Source organism: Eriocheir sinensis, chromosome 49 (genome assembly GCF_024679095.1).
Source record: "Eriocheir sinensis breed Jianghai 21 chromosome 49, ASM2467909v1, whole genome shotgun sequence".
NCBI classification, from domain to species: domain Eukaryota; kingdom Metazoa; phylum Arthropoda; class Malacostraca; order Decapoda; family Varunidae; genus Eriocheir; species Eriocheir sinensis.
The window spans coordinates 9,419,208-9,440,493 of NC_066557.1; the positions used below are offsets into that span (position 1 = coordinate 9,419,208).

At 44.2% G+C, this 21,286-nt stretch overlaps 1 protein-coding gene across 2 annotated transcripts in view; it reads left to right on the forward strand.

Annotated features, from left to right (window-relative positions):
* Positions 1-17,976, forward strand: part of LOC126981854 (extracellular serine/threonine protein kinase four-jointed-like) — a 37,425-nt gene extending 19,449 nt beyond the window's left edge. For both annotated transcript variants that reach the window (XM_050833448.1, XM_050833447.1), the window contains exon 3: positions 15,477-17,976. In XM_050833448.1, the coding sequence (XP_050689405.1) occupies positions 15,511-16,995 (1,485 nt within the window). In that variant the 5' untranslated portion in view covers positions 15,477-15,510 and the 3' untranslated portion in view covers positions 16,996-17,976. The remainder of the gene's footprint in view (positions 1-15,476) is intronic.
* The last annotated feature ends 3,310 nt before the right edge of the window (positions 17,977-21,286 follow it).

A 21,286-nucleotide genomic window follows, 5' to 3' on the forward strand; every position in this document is an offset into this window, starting at 1 on the left:
GTGCGAATATATTTTTTCTGTTCTTTTCGGTTTTAACTTTTTCTCTTTTTTTGTGTTTAGTGTTTTTTTTTGTGGTTAAACCTTTTTTTTTGGCGTTTTATCAGTGGGAATATTTTTTCTACTAGAGTTTAGCTTTTCTCTATTTTTTTATCTACCATTATAAGTTTTTTTTTTCATGGTCTAACTTTTTTTCTCTTTTTGTTCAATATTTCGGTTCTCTTTCTGTGTGTTTTATTACCCTTTTTTCGTATCCGTGCGTTCGTGCGTGCGTGCGTCTGTAAGCGTTCAAATATCTCATCACAATTAATACAAAACCTCAATTATTACCAACTCTCAAACCAACGGCAGCTTTCAAACAGTTATTCGCCCTATTAAATCTAACATACCTCACTTTCAATAACAATTCCAAACTATTTTTCGGACCCATAATTATCCAGACTTTATTTTCCATTCTTATTTCTTTCACCTCCATTAAACTCATACTTTCAATTAGGTTCCTATTTGTTCCACGTCCTTCACTTTTAATAACTCTTCCAAACTATTTTTTCGCCACATCCACACCAATTTCCATAACTCTTCTAAACAATCATTCGCCCCTTTAAATTCCACCTGCTTTACTTTCAATTACTTTCCTATTTTTTTGCCTTCATTAACTCCCGCCAGTCAGCATTCAATTTCTCTTCCCCTGGCCTGGATGCGTCACACAATTACCGACAGAAAAAATAACCTAACCTGTGCAGCCAACGACCCGTAAAAGTGGTTATAGAAAGCTCGTAGGCTGAATGACAGTGTTGGATCTGATCTGAAGGGGAAGGGAGCTGATTTGACGGGAAAGGGAGCTGATCTGACGGGAAAGGGAACTGATTTGACGGGAAAGGGAGCTGATCTGACGGGAAAGGGAACTGATTTGACGGGAAAGGGAGCTGATTTGACGGGAAAGGGAGCTGATTTGACGGGAAAGGGAACTGATTTGACGGGAAGGGGAGCTGATTTGACGGGAAAGGGAGCTGATTTGACGGGAAAGGGAGCTGATTTGACGGGAAAGGGAACTGATCTGACGGGAAAGGGAACTGATTTGACGGGAAAGGGAGCTGATCTGACGGGAAAGGGAGCTGATCTGACGGGAAAGGGAACTGATCTGACGGGAAAGAAAATAAGAACATAAGAACGTAAGGAGTCTGCGAGAGGCCGGTTGACCTATACAAGGCAGCTCCTGTGCACTCAACCCCACCTTACCTCACCATCCATGGCTTTATCTAACCTCTTCTTGAATGTATCTACGGTATTGGCACCCACAACATGCCCCCCAAGCCTGTTCCATTCGTCCACCACTCTACTGGTAAACCAAATGTTGCCTGTGTCTTTGTTGAATCTGAATTTGTCTAACTTAAAACCATTGCCACGCGTCCTACCTGGTTCTTTAACTAGTTTCAAGGTATTTTCTGTAGTACGTATTTAAAAAAAAACAGACCAGAAACACACATAAAACGAAGAATTGGGACACACACACAAACCCTCACACATAAAGATTAAAAACAGAACAATGTGATACTCGCCTCGTGGCCACAAACACGGAGGAAAAAACCGGAAAAAATAGGAGTGAACCGTTAACCGCATGAATGAAATAAAAGAAAAGAAAAAAAGTTATGAATATATATTAACGATCGTAATTGCTTTTTTGTTTTTCCGCATTTTCTTTTTTACTGTATTTCCTTCTCACCTTATCCCGTTTTTCTTTATATTTTCCGCATTTTCTCTTCTACTTTCTTTCTCACGATACAGAGAAAACAGGAAAAATGGATGAGACAAATTAAAAAGTTATGAGTTAATAGAAATAGCGAGAGAAATGGAGAAAATATATATAACACGAGAGCTATTTTCTTGCAAGCGAAGGACTTTGTTTATAATATGTCCAAAATATCTGTGACATAAAAACAGCAACGCAGGTTTTGAATAATAATAAATAAAACATGAGAAAAAAAAGAAGGAAAATACTAGAAATATGCAAAAAATAAATAAATAAAAATCGACGCATAGTTAATAAAACCAATAAAACAAAGCCAAAAAAAAAGAAAATAAAGGAAAGACGAGACACAGTGAATACACGAAAAATACGCGTTCTGAATATATAATAATAATCGTAACTACTTTTGAATTTTTAGCTTTTTCTTTTAAACTATATTTTCTTCTCCTCTTATCCCGTTTTCTTTTTTATTTTCCGCATTTTCTCTCTTTCCTACTTTCTAACTCCATGAGAAACTAAAATAGAAAATAGGTATGAAAATAAAACAATATAAACAACGGCAATAAAATAACAGCAATAATAATAATAATAATAATAATAATAATAATAATAATAATAATAATAATAATAATAATAATAATAATAATAATAATAATAATAATGAGCAATAGCAAGGCCCACCAAGCACCACGCGATAGCAAGGGTAGGCTCATTTCTCACCTGTCGTGATTAATGCAGGTGATAACGTGGGAATAAGGCGCCAGGCAATAACAAGGTAATAGCCGGGTAATTAGATCGCTCACCTGTCGCCCCCGCTGCAGGTGTCGATGAATTAAGGAAATGTAAACGAAAAAAAATATATATGCAAGAGAGAAAAGAATGCAAAGAGAGGTAGAATGTATTATAAAGGTGATATTTATTAATGAAAAAGAAAGACAACCTAAATTAAATGTCTTGATAAAAATAAATAGAGGTCAAAAAGAGAAAAAAAAGACAAACACAGAAACTAAGAAAATCAAGGAAAAACGACACAGACAAAGAGTAAAGATAAAGAATAAATAAGAAGAAAGAACATGAATAAATAACAAAAAAACAATAAAGCGTCAAATAAAGGAAAAAGAAACACATACGTACAAGTACAAAAAGAGGTAAAGAGAGATAATAATTGCTTGACTTACCTGATACCTCTCGCGTTGTCCAGGTGTGAAGGGAATGAAGTTATGAGTCCACAGGTGCAATCAGGTGTTGATGTCATTGATGTTGTTGTTGTTGTTGTTGTTGTTGTTGTTGTTGTTGTTGTTGTTGTTGTTGTTTGTGGTTGTTGTTGTTGTGGTTGTGGTGGTGGTGGCGCACAGGTACTGAAAATAAAAGAAAACGCAGGTGTAAGTTAATCTGTGGGGTATTGTTTTATTGTTTTTATTTTGCTGTATTATATCTTTTATTTGCTATAGTAATAAAAAAAACAATTATCAGCCTTTTCTTTATTGTATCTTATTTCTTTAGTCTATTTTATTTCATCCTTTATATTTTACTTTTTTTATTTGTCATGCTGCAAAATAGAAGGGAATGAGTGAGGGAGTGTTACCCTTTGTATCTTTATTTCTTTACTCGTCGGAAGGGTATTATCTACTTTATTTTACTTATTTATATATCTTATTATTCCAAGTTTATTATTTTACTCGTTTCCAAGGCTTTGTTTACTTTATCTGTTTACTTCATATATTTATTTTACTTCATTTCTTAACCTTATTATTCGAAGTTTACTATTTTACTCGTTTCCAAGGCTTTATTTACTTTATCTGTTTACTTCATATATTTATTTTACGTCATTTCTTAACCTTATTATTCGGAGTTTATTATTTTTACTCGTTTCACAGGGTTTGTTTACTTTATTTATTGATTTTACTTCATATCTTAACTTTATTTTCGAAGTTTTATTTTCTTATTCATTGGAAAGGTTTTATTTCTTTGTTTTAATAGTTGGAAAGTTTTTTTACTCATTCCAAAGATTTTATTTCTCACTCATCAAAAAAAAACTTAGAAAACGAGAAAAAAAGAATCGTCCCAAAAATAAAATTAAGTCATTATTAAAAGAGTTAAAATGATTCATAAAACAGTAAAAAAAAAAATCCACAGAGAGAGAGAGAGAGAAACGGGACAGAAGGGAGGGGGGGAGGGGAGGCATGTCAGGGTACAAAACAAGTATTAATCAGGTCCTCCGCGACCTGATACGACTTGAAAAAAACAACAACAAAAAAAAATACGATACGGCTTAAAAAAAAAAGAAGAATTCCGTAAAGGTGAAAAAAGTGGCCGATACACCTGTTGATTGGGCGTCCCCAGGTGTAGGGTGACACGCCCCCCCCTCCCCTCCCCTCCCTCCCCTCCCTCCTACCTCCTTACCTGAAACTCCTGTCCTGTCCTCCACCTCCTCCTCCTCCTCCTGCTCCTTCTCCCCTATTCTTTCTTTTTGTTGTTGTTGTTGTTTATCTAGTTTTTTTTCTGTTACTCCTTTCCCTTCTATTTCTTTTTCTTTTCCTCTTTTTTCTTCTGTGCTTCTTATCCTTCCTTCTTTTCCTCCTTTCTTATTTTTTTCTATTATTGTCTCTCTTCTATTCTTTTTTCTGTTGCTCTCTCTCTCTCTCTCTCTCTCTCTCTCTCTCTCTCTCTCTCTCTCTCTCTCTCTCTCTCTCTCTCTCTCTCTCTCTCTCTCTTCCTTCTGTTTTCTTTTCCTTCTCTCCTCCTCCTTCTTATCCTGTTCTTCCTCTTCCTTTTCTTCCTCTTTTCTCCCGATCTTCTTTTCTATTATCTCTTCTTCTGTTCTTATTTTATCTTCCTCGTCCTCCTCCTCCTCGTCCTTCTTTCCCTATTTTTCTTCCCTTTATCCTTCTCCTCCTCCTCCTCCTCTTACATTTTTTCTCCCTGTCTTTTTTCTATCATCTCTCCTTCTATTCCTATTTTCTCTTCCTCCTCCTCCTCCTCCTTCTTTCCCTGTTGCTGCTTTCCTTCCTCCTCCTCTTCCTCCTTCTCCTCCTCCTCCTCCTCCTCCTCCATTTCCTCTTCCTCTACCCTCGCACCTAAGCCCTCCTTCCTATCCACACACACACACACACACACACACAGAAACAAACAACCGGCCCCACACACAACATCTCCCCCCCCCACACACACACACACACACGCACGCACGCACACACAGTAGCCCTCGTCCCTGCGTTATAAGAATCAACACCAATAAATTAACTTCATTAACCATTTCATCTTTCATTTTAATTAGTGTCTCCTTTAATTAATGCGGCTAATTAATCATACACTTCCCCTCCTCCCCCCCTCCCCACCTCTGATTTATATCCCCTTGCTTATTCCCTCACCCTTTCTCCTACTCCTTCTTCCCCTTCCTCCCCTTCCTCCCCTCTCTCTCTCTCTCTCTCTCTCTCTCTCTCTCTCTCTCTCTCTCTCTCTCTCTCTCTCTCTCTCTCTCTCTCTCTCTCTCTCTCTCTCTCTCTCTCTCTCTCTCTCTCTCTCCCTTTTAAAAGCTAATATTTCATAGGTAGTGTTTGTTTTTCTCTTTATTTTCTGTTCTCCTCTTTCCCCTTCTCCTCTTCCCCTTACTCTTCTTCCTATCTTTCTCTTCCCCTTCCTCCCCTCTCTCTTCTCTTTCTCCCCTTTCTTTAGCCTTTGTTCCATTCTTTCTCTTCCTCCTCCTCCCCCTCCTCCTACCCTTCCTCTTCTTTCCTTCCTTCTTATTCCTTCCTTCCTTCCTTTCTCTTTTAAAAACGATTATTTCATGGGTAGTTTTTGTATTTCTCTTTGTTTATCCATTATTCAATCCTTTCCCCTCTTCTCCCTTCACTCTTCGTCTTCCTTCCTTCCTCCCTTCTCTCCTTTCTTCCCACCTTTCTTCTTTCCTTCCTTCCGTCTTCCCTTCTTTCCTTCCTTCCTACCTTTCTTTCCTTCCTTCCTTCCTTCCTTCCTTCCTTCCTTCTTTCCTTTCGTTTTCCTACCTTCCTTCCTCCTTCTATTCCACAAACAAATTAATAGGAAGACTTTTGACAGATCAAGAAAAAAAAGTGAAAATGATTTTGATAATAGAAAGGAAATTCATAATAATTAACGAAGACGAAACATAAAAAAGACAAAAACAAAACAATAAACAAACAAAGTAAAGAAAATACACAACAAAACAAAGAAAACGCACATAACAAACACAAAGGTAAAACAAAAAATATAAAACACAAAGGAAAACAAAACACACACACACACACACACACACACACACACACCATTCCCCGCACACACACACACGCACACGCACGCGCCTCCCAAACAGACGAGGCGACAAAGTTGTCACCGAATACACACCTGACGCGCCGCTGACGTGTTCCTTGCTTGTTATGCGGACCTGGGCTGGGGGGGGGTTAGAGGGCGCTGTGCCGATCCCCCCTTTACCTCTTACAACATCCCCTCCATCCTTCCCTGTCTCTCCCTGCTCCTCCCTCACACCCCTCTTTCTTACCTCCCTTCCTCTTCACAACTTCATTCCTCCTCCTCCTCCTCCTCTTCCCTACCTCAAAGCGTTCCCTTCTTCCCTCCCTTTTCCTTCTTTTACCTCCCTTTCTATTTTTTTCTTCTCCTTCCTTTCTTTCCTCCTTCCCTATCTCCCTTATACCTTCCTCTTTTCCTCCCTATCTCGTTCCTTATCTCCCTTCCTTCTATTTTTTCTTCCTTTCCCTTCTTTACTTTCTTCCCACTTTCCTACCTCAGTTCTTCCTCCTCTCCCTTCCCTTTCCTTCCTTTTCCTCCTTCTTTTCCCTTCCTTCCTTCCCCTCCCTCCATTCCTCCTCCTCCCCTTCCTTACCTCCTTCCCTTAACCCTTCCTCCCTTACCTGTCTCGTCCCCTTTCCTCCCTTCCTCCTTCCCTCCCCTCTCCTTCCCTTCTCCCTTCCTCTCCTTCCCTCCCTTACCTCCCTTCCGTTACCTCCACTTGCCTCCCGCTTATCTCCATTTCTCCGGCTCTTCATTATCACTCCTCCTCCTCCTCCTCCTCCTCCTCCTCCTCCTCCTTTTTATTAGTAATGCCAAAGTGTAAATGCGACGTGGTTATACTGTTCATGTGTGTGTGTGTGTGTGTGTGTGTGTGTGTGTGTGTGTGTTTTATTAAGTTATCTTTGTTTTTTTGCTGCGACAGAAAAAGAGTAGTTATTCGTTTTTATTATTTTTATTTTACTTTTTCTATTGTTCATTTATTATTATTTTTATTTTATTTAATGATGATGATGATGATGATGATGATGATGAAGTGCAATCGAAAAAAAATAAACAGTATGAGAGAGAGAGAGAGAGTAAATCAAACCGGAGGAGATAAAGGTGATGATATAATGTCTGTTGTTGTTGTTGTTGTTGTTGTTGTTTTTATTGGTGGTGTTGAGAAGGACGAAGAGGAGGAGGAGGAGGAGGAGGAAAATGATAATGATGATGATAATGATGATGACGAGGAGGAGGAGGAGGAGGAGGAGGAGGAAGAGAAGAAGGAAGTAGTTGTGAAGAGGAGGACAAAAAAAAATGGAGGTGGAGGGCTGACCCGCGGAGATGACTGGAAGAATAGGAGGAGGAGGAAGAGGAGGAAGAGGAGGAGGAGGAGGAGGAGGAGGCAATACGATATAAGGACCAAGAGAGATGCGGTTAACATGTAAATTTAGTCCAAACACACACACACACACACACACACACACACACACACACACACACACACACACAGACCTATCGCTTACATGCCTTTCCAATCAGCCAATCACAGAGGGACAGGTGTTTAAGGGCGCAGGTGATTGGCCCGTGAACACCTGGCTGATGTTCTCCAGTCGGACGCTAAATGGAAGATTAGAGAACGAAGTAAAAAAGGGAGAATAAGTTAAATTACAGAAGGAAATAAAAAAGGAGAATAAATTAGGGAGAAAAGGAGAACTAATGAGGACAGGAAAAGAAGTGAAAGGAAGTAGATAATGAATAAGAAAGCGAAAATAAATGATAGATAAAAAAGAAGAAGAAGAAGAAGAAGAAGAGAGAGAGAGAGAGAGTAAAACAAAGAATAATAAAATAGGTGAAATAAAACTAGAGAACGAAAGAAAACAGAAAAAATATATGAAAGCAAATTTGACACCGAAAAAAAGATAACATGGAAATAAATGATAAAGAAGAACAGAGAACAATAGAGTAAATGATGAATAAAGAGGAAGAAGAACAAGAAAATAAATGAGAGAAAAATGAACGAATATTAACACGAAAAAAAAAAAAAAAAGAATGATGAAGAAAACGAAAATTAATGAAATGAAAAATACTGAACGAATGAAAAGAGGAAGAACATAAATGGAAAAAAAATACATAACGCAGAAGAATAAAAAAAATAAATGGTAAATATAATGAACGAATAACGAGAAAATAAGTAAAAAAAAAAGAACAAAAAAAAAAACACGTTAAAATAAAAATAAAAAGTAGATTTGATGACGGGAAAAAAAGAGAACACGGAAATTAAAGATATAGATTTTGAGAACGGAGAAAAAAGACGAAAATAAATGATAAATGTGTAAAGAACGAAGAACAGAGATGAATGAATGAAAAAAAAGAGAACGAATATGAACGCAAAAAAACAACAACAAAAAAACAAACAATCCCGAGATCAAAGAAAAAAGCGAAAATTAATTAAATGAAAACGCAGAACGAATGAAAACTAAATAAATGTAACAGAAAAATATGCATAACGAAGAACAACAAAAAAATAAAAAAAATACGAACGCAAAAATAAATGAAAACAAATCTCGATAAAAAAAAACTTATTGAATGAAAACAGAAAACGAATGAAAAAGAAATAAATGTAGGAAAAATATGCATAACGAAGAACAATAACAAAAAAAAGAGAAACTAGGACCGGAAAATTATAAAAAAAAATAATGAATAAAAAGTAAAAGAGGACGAAGGGGAGAGAGGAAAATGATAATAATGATAATGATGATGACGAGGAGGAGGAGAAGGAAGAGGAGGAGGAGAAGGAAGAGGAGGAGGAGAAGAAGGAAGCAGTTGTGAAGAAAATGACAAAAAAATGAAAACAAAAATAAACGGTAAAATATATAAATAGCAAATAATAAGAAGAAAAAAAGTTAAAGAATCATATATATAACGAACATGAATAAGCGAAAATAGACGAAAAAATCAGAAAATAATTAATAAAAAAATAGAAATCAAATTAAAAAGTGAAAATAAATGAGAAAATAGAGCAAATATAAAACACGAAAAAATATATTAAAAACACGACAATAAATGAACAAAAAAAAAATCAAACTAGAATATTTAAATGATTTTGGTTGAGGTCAAATTATTTTTTTTTTCGTTTTCTTCGTTTGATTTGTCCGTCTCTCTCTCTCTCTCTCTCTCTCTCTCTCTCTCTCTCTCTCTCTCTCTCTCTCTCTCTCTCTCTCTCTCTGCCAGTCTCTCTAATTATCAGCCTCTTCGTCTGTATTTATTTATTTTTGTTAAGTCTTTAAAAGCTTCATATATTCTAAAAGGAAACTGTTGTTATTGATATTTTTCTTTAACTTTGATTTTTCGTTACTTGTCTGTTATTAGTCTATCTGTTTGTCTGTTTACCGTTTACTTGTTTATCCCTGTCTGTCTGTCTGTCTGTCTGTCTGTCTGTCTGTCTGTCTAGGCCTCTCCTTTTCTATAAATCTTGCGTTTTTATTACAACCGTTAGTTAAATATTTATCAGTTCATCTATGTAACTAGCTAACTCTCTCTCTCTCTCTCTCTCTCTCTCTCTCTCTCTCTCTCTCTCTCTCTCTCTCTCTCTCTCTCTCTCTCTCTCTCTCTCTCTCACACACACACACACACACACACACACACACACACACACACACACACACACACACACACACACACACACACACACACGTTTAAGTTTTTGTTTGTCTTTCTTTTTGTCTGTCTTTCTGTCTGTCTGTCTATCTGTCTAACTATCTATTTTTCTATCTGTCTGTTCACTTCTTTATCTTTCAATCTGTCTGTCTGTCAGTCTGTCTGTCTAACTGTTTGTCTGTCTGTCTATAAACCTGTCCGCGTCTGTCTGTTTCACCGTTCCAAAATCACTCTTCTCTCTCTCTCTCTCTCTCTCTCTCTCTCTCTCTCTCTCTCTCTCTCTCTCTCTCTCTCTCTCTCTCTCTCTCTCTCTCTCTCTCTCTCTCAGCGGGGGGCCTGGTCCGACCCTCCCCCCCGTCCCCCCCCCCGCGGTGCCCAGCCCACAAGGAAGGTTCATGTTCTTCTGATTGAAAAATATTGGGTTGTCATTTGGCCGCGTGTGTGTTTGTCATCAGTGGTGGTGGTGGTGGTGGTGGTGGAGGTGGTGGTGGTGGTGGTGGTGATGGTGGTGGCGGTGGTAAAGAGGAATGTGTTAGTGGTGAGCGTGGTGGTGGTGGTGATGGTGGTGGTGATGCCAAGTGGTGGAAGAGTGTGGTGGTGGAGGTGGAGAGAGTGGTGGTGATTGTGGTAGTGGTGGTGGTGGAGGTAATGGTGGTGGTGATTATTATTATTATTATTATTATTATTATTATTATTATTATTATTATTATTATTAGCGTGATTTTCTTGGTCATATTTTTTGTTTCTATTTTCTTTGCTAATTATTGTCTTCATTATTATTATTATTATTATTATTATTATTATTATTATTATTATTATCTTTTTTATCGTGATTTTTAACGTTTTTCTTCTCCTTGTCTTCTTTCTCCTCCTCCTCTTCCTCCTTTTCTTCATATTCTTCTTCCATTTCCTTTTTTCTCATTGTCTTCTTACTATTCCTCCTCTTCCTCTTCTTTTTCCTCTTTCATTTCCTTTTCTTTCATTGTCATCTTTATCTTCCTCCTCCTCTTTCTCCTCTTTGTCTTATTCCTCTTTCGTTTCCTTTTCTCTCGTTTATTCTACTTCTTCATCTCCACCTCTTCTTATTCCTCTTTTATTTCCTCTTTCTCCTTCTTCTCCTCTTTTTCTTCTTCCTCCTCCACTTCTTTTTCCTCCTCCTTCTTCACCTCTTCTTCCTCCTCCACTTTTTTCCTCCTCCTCCTTCCCTTCCTTCTTCTCCTCCTCCTCCACTCATTTTTTCCCCCTCCTCCTTCCCTTCCTCCTCCTCCACTCATTTTTCCTCTTCCTCCCCCTCTTCTTCCCCTTCCTCTTTTTTGTACCGTCTATCTTTCCTCTCTTTTTTTCAGCTCTTGATTAACCAGTTTTTGCCTTCTCTATCTCCCTCTTTATCTCTCTCTCTCTCTCTCTCTCTCTCTCTCTCTCTCTCTCTCTCTCTCTCTCTCTCTCTCTCTCTCTCTCTCTCTCTCTCTCTCTCTCTCTCTGATCATCTGCTTTCGTTATCTCTCTTCCTTTTCTTTCCTTCTTCCTTCCTTTCTTCCTTCCTTCCTTCCTTCCTTCCTTCCTTGTCTTATCATCCATGCTTCCTCCTTTTCAATTTTTCTTTGTTTATTCTTTCTTTAATTTCTTCCTTCCTTCCTTCCTTCCTTCCTTCCTTCCTTCCTTTCTTCGTTTTCTTCCATCGTTTTGTCCTTCCTTCTACTCCTTCTTCATCCCCTTTTTCTTCAGTATTATCCTTTTCTTGTTTCCTTTCATCCTTTCTTTTTTCCGTCTCTTCCTTTTTTTCTTTCTCTCTTTCTCTCATTCCTTCTCTCTTTTCTCTGCTCCGTTATCCATCTTCATCTACTTTCCCTCTTCTTTCTTATCTCCTTCTTTCTCTCCTCTTCCTTATCTTCCTTCTTTCCTTCTTCCTCTCTACCACTTCCTCCTCCTCCTCCTCCTCCTCCTGCTTAGCTACCTCTTTCTTCCTTCCTAACTTCTACCCCTTGTCATCTTCCGTCCCAGCCCTCCTCCTCCTCCTCCTTCTCCTCCTCCTCCTCCTTCTGTAGTTCAAAATGGCCGCCAGAGAACTAATATTTAGCTGTTGATTCGAATATGTACATGGGGAGGTTATTGCCCTTAGAAGGAGGAGGAAGAGGAGGAGGAGGAGGAGGAGGAGGAGGAGGAGGAGGAGGATGTTCTGTTTGGGAGGGGGAGGGAGGGGGAGGAGGAGGAGGATAAGAGGGAAGTGTTCTGTTAATGAGAGAGAGAGAGAGAGAGAGAGAGAGAGAGAGAGAGAGAGAATAAATCGGAAGAGGAAGGAAGAAAGGATAGAAAGAAAGAAAAAATAAGGAAGGAAGATAAGATAAAAGAAAGAAAAAAAAGGAAAAAAAGAGACAAATATAAGAGAAAGATGATGATGGTGACAGTGGTGGTGATGATAATGGTAGTGATGATGGTACTAATGATAGGGATGGTGACAATGGCAGTAATGGTGATGACGATGATGGTGATTAAGAAGAAAGATGATAGTTGATGATGATGATGGTGATGATGATGGTGATGATGATGCGTAAACAAACAGCTGCATAGTTTCGACAGGTAAATGCATATGCTAATGAGGTTAATTGGTTGGTCATCTTGTTAATTAGTGAACTCTTCGATTCTCTCTTAATTAATTACCTCAGGAATGAAGGTGAAAGGCGAGACTATTAACCCATCATCATCACCATCATCATCATCATCATTTTGTTCGAGTTTAAATTTACATTCTTTTTTTCTTTCTTTTTTTTCTTCCTTTCAAATTTCCTTACTCATTTTCCTATTTTCCTCCCTCTCTCTCCTCTACCCCTCTTTCTCTTCCTCTTTTCCTCATCCTTACCTTCCTCTCTTCCTCTCTTCTTCATCCCTCTCCTTTCCCCTCCTCTCTTCCTCCTCCGCCTCCTCCTCCTCCTCTTCTTTTTTTTAATCTCTCCACCACAAATACTCAAAAATAATAATAATAATAATAATAATAATAATAATAATAATAATAATAATAATAATAATCTTCCTTCTTTCATTGTCTATTTCCTCTCTCTTATTCTCCCTTTTCTTTCTCCCTCATTCTCTCCCCACTAATCTTGCTCCCCCAGCCTCCCTCCAATCCTCTTCTCCCTTACACCCTTCCCCATCATTCCCCTTCCCTTTCCTCCCCTTTCTCTACATCCTCCTCCTCCACTCCTCAACCTCCCCAATTCCTTCTCACAGCCTCCCCTTCCTCCCTATCTTCTTCCCCAACTTTCTTCCCTATCTATAAATCTTTACTCTCTTCTCCCTCTCCCAATTCTCCCTTTTCTAATTCTTAACTTCTCTTCTATCTTCTTCCCCATCACTTCCCCATCCTCTTCCTCATGACTTCATTATTTTATTCCTTCTATATCCTCTCTTCTATCATCTACTCCTTCACTTCCTTCCCATCTTCTTCCTCATCTCCCCATTCTCTTACTCACCGATAAACCTTCATCTTCCCTTCTTCTATTCCTTTAAACATTATCTACCTTCTCTTCTACCTCTTCTCTTCTCCTCCTCCTCCTCTCTATCTTCTTCCCTATTCGTTTCCTCACCCATAAACTCTCATCTTCTACCTTTCTTCTATCCGTTTAACTATACCTTCTTCTCTACCTCTCCTCCTCCTCCTCCTCCTCCTCCTCCTCCTCCTCCTCCTCCTCCCTATTTTATTCCCCATTACTTTCCCATTCTCTTCCTCTCCTCCAAACACATATTTTCTTCCCTTCTATTCCTCCTCTTTAATCTCTTCTCTCCTCCTCTTCCTCCCCATCCTCTTCCCCATTCTCTTCCTCACCCAAATACCTCCATCTTCTCTCTCTCTCTCTCTCTCTCTCTCTCTCTCTCTCTCTCTCTCTCTCTCTCTCTCTCTCTCTCTCTCTCTCTCTCTCTCTCTTTAAAGTTTCTCTACCCTATCTCCTACCTCTTTTCCTCCTCTCCCCATCCTATTCCCCATCTTCCTCCCCACCCACTACCAAGCCTTCACCTTTTCTCCCCCTCTCTCTCTCCCTCTCTCTATTCTATCTCCTTAACCCTTCTCTACTACCTTAACCTCCCACGGCGCCCCATCACTCCCCTACCCTCCTCCCCATCCCTCCCCCCTCCCCACCCTTACCTGCCCACCTTCCCGCCAAATTATGACTGTCATCCACTTAGTGAGAGGCCGCGGCACATGTTGGGATTGCCTCGCTTCCCCACCAATTAATACTGCTGCTTGCCTCTTCCCCAACCTTCCCCACCCATCCCCTCCCCCTTCCCCTCCTCCCCTCCTTTGCTCCTTTGCCGTACCTAACCTTACTAAGAGATTCACCTTCCTTTCGTCTCTCTTCTCGACAAATCCTGCTTCCCCCTTCTTCCCCAACCTTCCCCACCCCCTTCCCCTCCTCCCCTCCTTTGCCGTACCTAGCCTTACTGAGATATACCATTTCCCTTCGTCTCTCTTCTCGACAAATCCTGCTTCCCCCTTCTTCCCCAACCTTCCCCACTCTTCCCCACCCCTCCCTTCCTCCCCTCCTTTGCCGTACCTAACCTTACTAAGAGATACCCCTTCCCTTCGTCTCTCTTCTCGGCCAATCCTGTTTGTCCCTTCTTCCCCACTCTTCCCCACCCCTTCCCCTCCTCCCCTCCTCCCCTTCTTCGCCGTACCTAAACTCCCCACCCTAATGCCTTACTCTTCCCCCGTCTCCTGCTTCCTTTCTCCCCTTCCCCAACCTTCCCCACTCTTCCCCACCCCTTCCCCTCCTTTGCCGTGTCCAACTTCCCCACCCAGTGCCTTCCCCTACCCTTCGTCTCTCTCTCTCTCTCTCTCTCTCTCTCTCTCTCTCTCTCTCTCTCTCTCTCTCTCTCTCTCTCTCTCTCTCTCTCTCTCTCTCTCTCTCTCTCCAACGATGTGGTATTTGTTGTCCTCTCTCCTACCCCTCTTTTTCCTCCTTCTCCATTCCCCACCTCTTCCCCACCCACCCCCTCCTCTCCCTTCCTCCCCTCCTTCGCCGTACCTAACCTCTCTAAAGCTCTTCCCCTTCCCTCGACTTCCGCTTTCCTCCTCTCCCCATTTGATACAGCTGCTTGTCTCTTCCCCAACCTTCCCCAGCATTCCCCACTCATCCCTCCTCCTCCCCTTTGTCGTACCTAACCTCCCCCTAATGCCTTACTCTTCCCCAGCCTCCTACTTTCTCTCCTTCCCCAACGTTCCCCTCCTTTCCCGTATCTAACCCTTCCCCACAATCCCTTCCTCTTCCCCTCCCCTCCCTCCCCTCACCTCCCCAATGATGTGGTGTGTGGTGTCCTTTCCTCTCTCCTATTCCCCTTATGATGTGGGTTTAGTTTTTTTCCTCCCCATCTCTTCCCCAACTCCCTTCCCCAACTCCCTTCCCCACCTCTTCCCCAACTCCTTACTGTGTTTGATCTGTTCCCCTGCTTTGGTGTGTGTCTTCTTTTTTTCCCTCCTTTTCTTCCTCTTCCTCCTCCTCCTCCTCCTCCTCTTACTTCTGGGTTTATATTGCAGTCTGTTGGTTATGTTGTGGTTAGGTTGTGGTGGTGGTGGTGGTGGATGGGAAGTTAAGGGGTTCACGGTATTTCTAAGGCCAAAGTAATATCTATTAAGGAATATCTATTAGTGTGTGTGTGTGTGTGTGTGTGTGTGTTGGGGGCGGGGCGGGGCGGGGTATTGGGGCGGGGCGGACCGGCCGGCACCAGAACCGCGGGGGTGTCTGGGGCCGCTGAGATATGTGGGTGTAACTCTGTGTGTGTGTGTGTGTGTGTGTGTGTGTGTGTGTCCCTGCCTAACCCTCTCCCCCTCCCCCAGGTGGAGTGATGGTGTGGAGGCTGTAGTGGAGGTGATGGTGGTGCAGGGGCTGGTGTTCCGCGGCCGGGCTGACAACATGAGGGTGGAGGCCGGCGCCCTCACCCTCCCCCTGCCCTCCCCGCCCCTCCCCCCGCGCGCCTCCCGCCTCGTGTGCCTCGTCGCCGCCGCCGTCGCCTTCCTCCTCGGCGTGGCCGTCGGCGTCACCCTCCCGCTGGTGCTGTCCACGCCGCCCCTGGCTCTGCCCGCCTCCCTGCAGCACCTCCAGTCCCTGCCCCTGCCCCAGCAGTTCCAGCAGCAGCAGCAGAAGCAGCAGCAGCAGGTGGAGCACCCTTTTGAGGGCGTGATGGAGGGCGCCACCATCGTGGGCGAGGGTGGGCGCGGCATGGAGGCGCCGCTACACTCGTGGGCGGCCTCCGCGGCGGCCAGCAGCGTCAACACCAACAGCAGCGGCAGCTTCGTGCAGGACGACGCGGCCAACACCACTGCCGCCACTCCCGCCGCCGCCGCCACCACCACGGAGTGGGCGGGGTCGGAGCGCGACGCCCCGGACGTGGAGGCGGCGGCGGCGCTGCTGGTGGACGAGGTGTACTGGGGCGCCGCCGTGGAGGCCGCGCTGCCGCGGGGCTTCCCGGACCACGAGGTGACGGAGTGGCGCAAGTTCACGCGGCGGCAGGCCGTGGTGCGCCTGGAGGAGGGCTGCGGCCGCATGCAGAACAGGCTGGTGACCTTCGAGAACGGCACGCGGTCCTGCTGCCGCTACCGCCAGAACCACGACCAGATCCAGGGAGAGATCTTCAGCTTCTACCTGAGCCGCCTGCTCGGCCTGACCAACGTGCCGCCCTCCGCGCTGGGCGTGGTGCGCGCGGGGGCGTGGCAATGGTCGGGCGTAGGCAGCCAGCTGGCCCTGGCGCAGTGGGCGGAGGAGCGGCCCGTGGTGCTGACGCGCTTTGTGGAGGGCCTGGCGCCGGCCTTCATACCCGCCTCGCTGCGGCCCACCCGCCGCCGCCTGCACCCGCTGACGGTGGAGGAGCGCGACCCGCGGGACGTGGCGGCGCTGGCGGAGCTGGCGCAGTGGTCTGACCTCATCATCTTCGACTACCTCACCGCCAACCTGGACCGCGTGGTCAACAACCTCTACAACATGCAGTGGAACCCCAGCATGATGGAGGCGCCCGCGCACAACCTGGCCCGCCACGCGCCCTCCGGCCTGCTGGTCTTCCTGGACAACGAGTCGGGGCTGCTGCACGGCTACCGCCTCCTCGACAAGTACGAGGCCTTCCACGCCTCCATGCTGCAGGCGCTCTGCGTCTTCCGCCGCTCCACCGCTGACCGCGTGCGGCAGTTGGTGGCGCACCGCGACGTGGGCGAGCGGCTGCGCAAGATGTACCGGCGGCACGAACCCGAGCTGCAGGACTTCCTGCCGCCCATCCCCGACAAGTCCGTCAAGATCCTCAACGAGCGGCTCATCAACGTGCACAAGCAGATCGCCAAGTGCGAGAAGATGTACATGAACACGTGAGGGGCCGTGCCCCCCCCAACCCCCCACACCAAAAAGAGGCGTCGGCAACGAGGCGCCGCCCGCCCTGTGATATGTACACACCCGCCCGCGTGGGCGTGAGTCCGCTCCGCCCCGGGCGTGGCCCCGGCGGCGGGCGTGGCGGGGCGACGCCCCCCGCGCCGTGCTGGTGGCCATCTTCCCGCCGCCACGCACGAGGTGCCATTTTATGCAGCACCCACCTGTGTCCCGCCCCCCACGCCCCCCCCCCCTCCTCACGTCCGCTGCGTCCCTCCGCCCCGCGGCCCTTTGCCGCCCCGCCGCCTGAGGCCAGCCCCGCCCCGCCCCCTGCGTCACCCGTGACAACCGCCCCGCCGCCAGGGTCCACGCCCCCGCCCCGCGCCGCCCCGCCCTCACCACACGCCCCAACGCCCGCCCGTCACTTTCGCCTCCCACGCCTGTCGCGCGGCGCCCACACACCCGCAGCCGCCGTCGCCCATCCGTCACCGCGCCGCGAGTGACGCCCACGCCCCACGGCCGCCACAACAGACGCCCGGCCCAACACGCGCCAACACAAACACGCCAACACCCACGCCACACACCCAGACACACACTGCAGTGGCCTCCACACGCCGCCCGCTGGTGCTGCGACCCCCGCGGCGGCGGCGACACACACACACACACACATGGACCATATGCCCCCAGAACAATGGCCGCCGAAACCCAGCCCAAGAACCTCAGTTAAACTTGACGGCGGCGGATGTGGTGGCGACAGGCGGTGGTGGTGGTGGTAATGATGGTGGTGATGATGGTGGTGATGGTGGTGGTGTGGAGCAAAGACAAATACAAAACACTGACAACACTGATATTCGTATTGTGCTGTGATTATTTGGAGAAGGAGGAGGAAGATGAAGAGGAGGAAAATGAAGAAAGAGGAAAAGGAAAAAATAGGAAAAAGGAAGAAAAAACTCGTATCAATAACAGAAAAATGAGAGAAAAAGACGAGGAAGGAGGAAGATAAGGAAAACAGAAAAGAAAACAAAAAAGGAGTTCGGAAGAGAGTAGAGAAAAGAGAGAGGAGAAAGGAAGAGGACAAGAAAATTAAAAAAAGGAAAAAAAGGAGTTCGAAAAGAAGTAAGAAAAGGAAAACAAGAGAAATAATAAAATGAAATCAAGACAATCAATTTAAAACAAAACAAAAAAATAAAGAAAATCAAAAAGAGAGAGAAAGAGATACAGCGAGAGCGAGAGAGAGAGAGAGAGAGAGAGAGAGAGGTACACCCTTGCATTATCACCCATACCTATGCTTCACCCTTTTCCTCACCCTCGTTCACATACTTCCCAGGGTGACCCGCGAGGCTCCCTTAACCCTGGCCAGGACTGAGATTCTCGCCCTTAACGACGCGCCCTGTGGTATAGCATTCTCTTGCCCCGGACCCTTCGTTCAACATGCCCGAACTCTCTCTCTCTCTCTCTCTCTCTCTCTCTCTCTCTCTCTCTCTCTCTCTCTCTCTCTCTCTCTCTGTCTATCTGTGTATCTATCTGTGTGTGAGTGTGTGTGTGTGTGTGTGTGTGTGTGTGTGTGTGTGTGTGTGTGTGTGTGTGCCTGCCTTCACCACCACCACCGCAATCACCATCATCACCACCATCACCACTATCATTGTTAGTGGTGGTGGTGGTGGTGGTGGTGATGATGGTAATAACATGCAAATGATGATGGTTGCGTGCGGTATGGGGTGAGGAAATGGGCGAGGAGAAAGAGGAAGAGAGGAAGAGGAAGAGGAGGAGGAAGGGGAGAAAGAGGAAAGAAATAGAGGAAGAGGAGGAGGAGGAAAGAAAAAGAGGAAAAGGAGGAGGAAGGGGAGAAAGAGGGAAGAGATAGAGGAAAAGGAGGAGGAAGGGGAGAAAGAAGAAAGAGATAGAGGAAGGAAGAGGAAAGAAAAAGAGGAAAAGGAGGAGGAAGGGGAGAAAGAGGAAAGAGATAGAGGAAGAGGGAAGAGATAGAGGAACAGGAGGAGGAAGGGGAGAAAGAGGAAAGAGATAGAGGAAGAGGAGGAGGAGGAAAGAAAAAGAGGAAAAGATAGAGGAAAAGGAGGAGGAAGGGGAGAAAGAAGAAAGAGATAGAGGAAGGAAGAGGAAAGAAAAAGAGGAAAAGGAGGAGGAAGGGGAGAAAGAGGAAAAGGAGGAGGAAGGGGAGAAAGAGGAAAGAAATAGAGGAAGAGGAGGAGGAGGAAAGAAAAAGAGGAAAAGGAGGAGGAAGGGGAGAAAGAGGGAAGAGATAGAGGAAGAGGAGGAGGAAAGAGAGAAAGAGGAGAGTAGATAATTATATGAAAGAAGAAAAAGTAAGAGAGGAAAAGGAAGAGGAGGAGGAAAGAGTAGATAAATATGTGAAAAAGAGAAAGAGGAGAAAGAGGAGTAATTCTTCTTCGATATTTCCATTATTATTATTATTATTATTATTATTATTATTATTATTATTATTATTATTGTCATTATTTTTTTATTATTATCATTATTATTTCTTCGGCTTAATTTCTTTCTAATACTCCTCCATTTTCTTCATCTTCTTCCACCATCTCCTCCTTCTCCTCCTCCTCCTCCTCCTCCTCCTCCTCCTCGTCCTCCTCCTCCTCCTCCTCCCCCATATGCACAGTTTGATAGTAAAAAAAATAAGTTGAAAAATTCGATAATTCATAACCATATTGAGATAAGGACAGGGAAAAGAGAAGGAGGAGGAGGAGGAGGAGGAGGAGGAGGAAGAGGAGGAAGAGGACGAGGAGAAGGAGAAAGATGCTTGATATACGTGAACAAATAGATAGATTGCCTCAAAAAATAAATAAAAGAACTAAATAAATAAACAAAATAAAGGGAAAAAAGACAAAGAAATACACAAACAGAGAGAGAGAGAGAGAAGGGAAAAATGAAAAAAATAGAGTAATGTATCCCCCTAAAATTAAAAAAAACAATAGAGTAAAGAAAATTTTGGGTTCGTTTTCTGCTAATCGACAAAAAACTCCGTCACACAAAAACCAAAACAGACACACACAAAAAAAAACATGAAGTCAAAAATATATAAGTAAATGAATAAAAGAAATGAATAAAAGAAGAAACCAACTTATGAACCCACACCTAAAATACCCCCAAAATTAATAAACACAAAAAAACATGTAAAAAAAAATATCGCCCAATCAAACCCGAGACAAATTTTTAAGATCTCGCCAAACTTAATAACCTAAAAAAAAAGAAGAAAAAAAAAAGAAGCTCCGAGTATTTAAAAGAATATGAAGATTCTCCTCGAAATTCTTGGCTCAGGTCAGAATTTTTTTGCCGCGAGAGTTCATCAGCATTTTTAGGATGTCACAGTACTTGATCAGGGTACGTCTCTCTCTCTCTCTCTCTCTCTCTCTCTCTCTCTCTCTCTCTCTCTCTCTCTCTCTCTCTCTCTCTCTCTGCGACGGAGGAAGACAAAAACGGATATAATCTTTCCTCTTCTTCTTCTATCTTCATCGTCTTCCATCACACACACGTCTCCTCCTCCTCCTCCTCCTCCTCCTCCTCTTCCTCCTCCTCTTCCTCCTCCAATCAGAGTGGTGTGGATACCCAAGACGGCTGTGAATTTAAACCCGTGTGCGTGTGTGTGTGTGTGTGTGTGTGTGTGTGTGTGTGTGTGTGTGTGTGTGTGTGTGTGTGTGTGTGTGTGTGTTTTGAATATTGATAAGGCCGCTCTTTTTCTTAAGGGGAGAGAGAGATAGAGAAACAAAATGCGTGTGCGTGTGTGCGTGTGCGTGTGTGTGTGTGTGTGTGTGTGTGTGTGTGTGTGTGTGTGTGTGTGTGTGTGTGAGATCATCGCTGTCAGCCGAGTGTCAGATAGCAGAAGGGTTCACACACACACACACACAAACGAAAAATCAAAACTAGCTAAAATGTGCTACACTCTCTCTCTCTCTCTCTCTCTCTCTCTCTCTCTCTCTCTCTCTCTCTCTCTCTCTCTCTCTCTCTCTCTCTCTCTCTCTCTCTCAGACAGACACCAAAGAGAAGAAAATTGTGTTGATGTGTCCATGTTCCTCCTCCTCCTCCTCCTCCTCCTCCTCCTCCTCCTCCTCCTCCTTTGCTTCCTTTTCATATTCCTCTTTCTCTCTTTTTTATGCCCTTTTCTCCTACCTCTGTCCTCCTCTTCCTCTTCCTCTTTACTACACTCCATTTTGTCCTCCTCCTCCTCCTCCTCCTCCTCCTCCTCTAATTTAAAAGATAACACGTTTTGCCTCCCTCCATTTTCTCCTCCTCTCCTCCACCCCAAAGAAGAAATGGAGAAGAA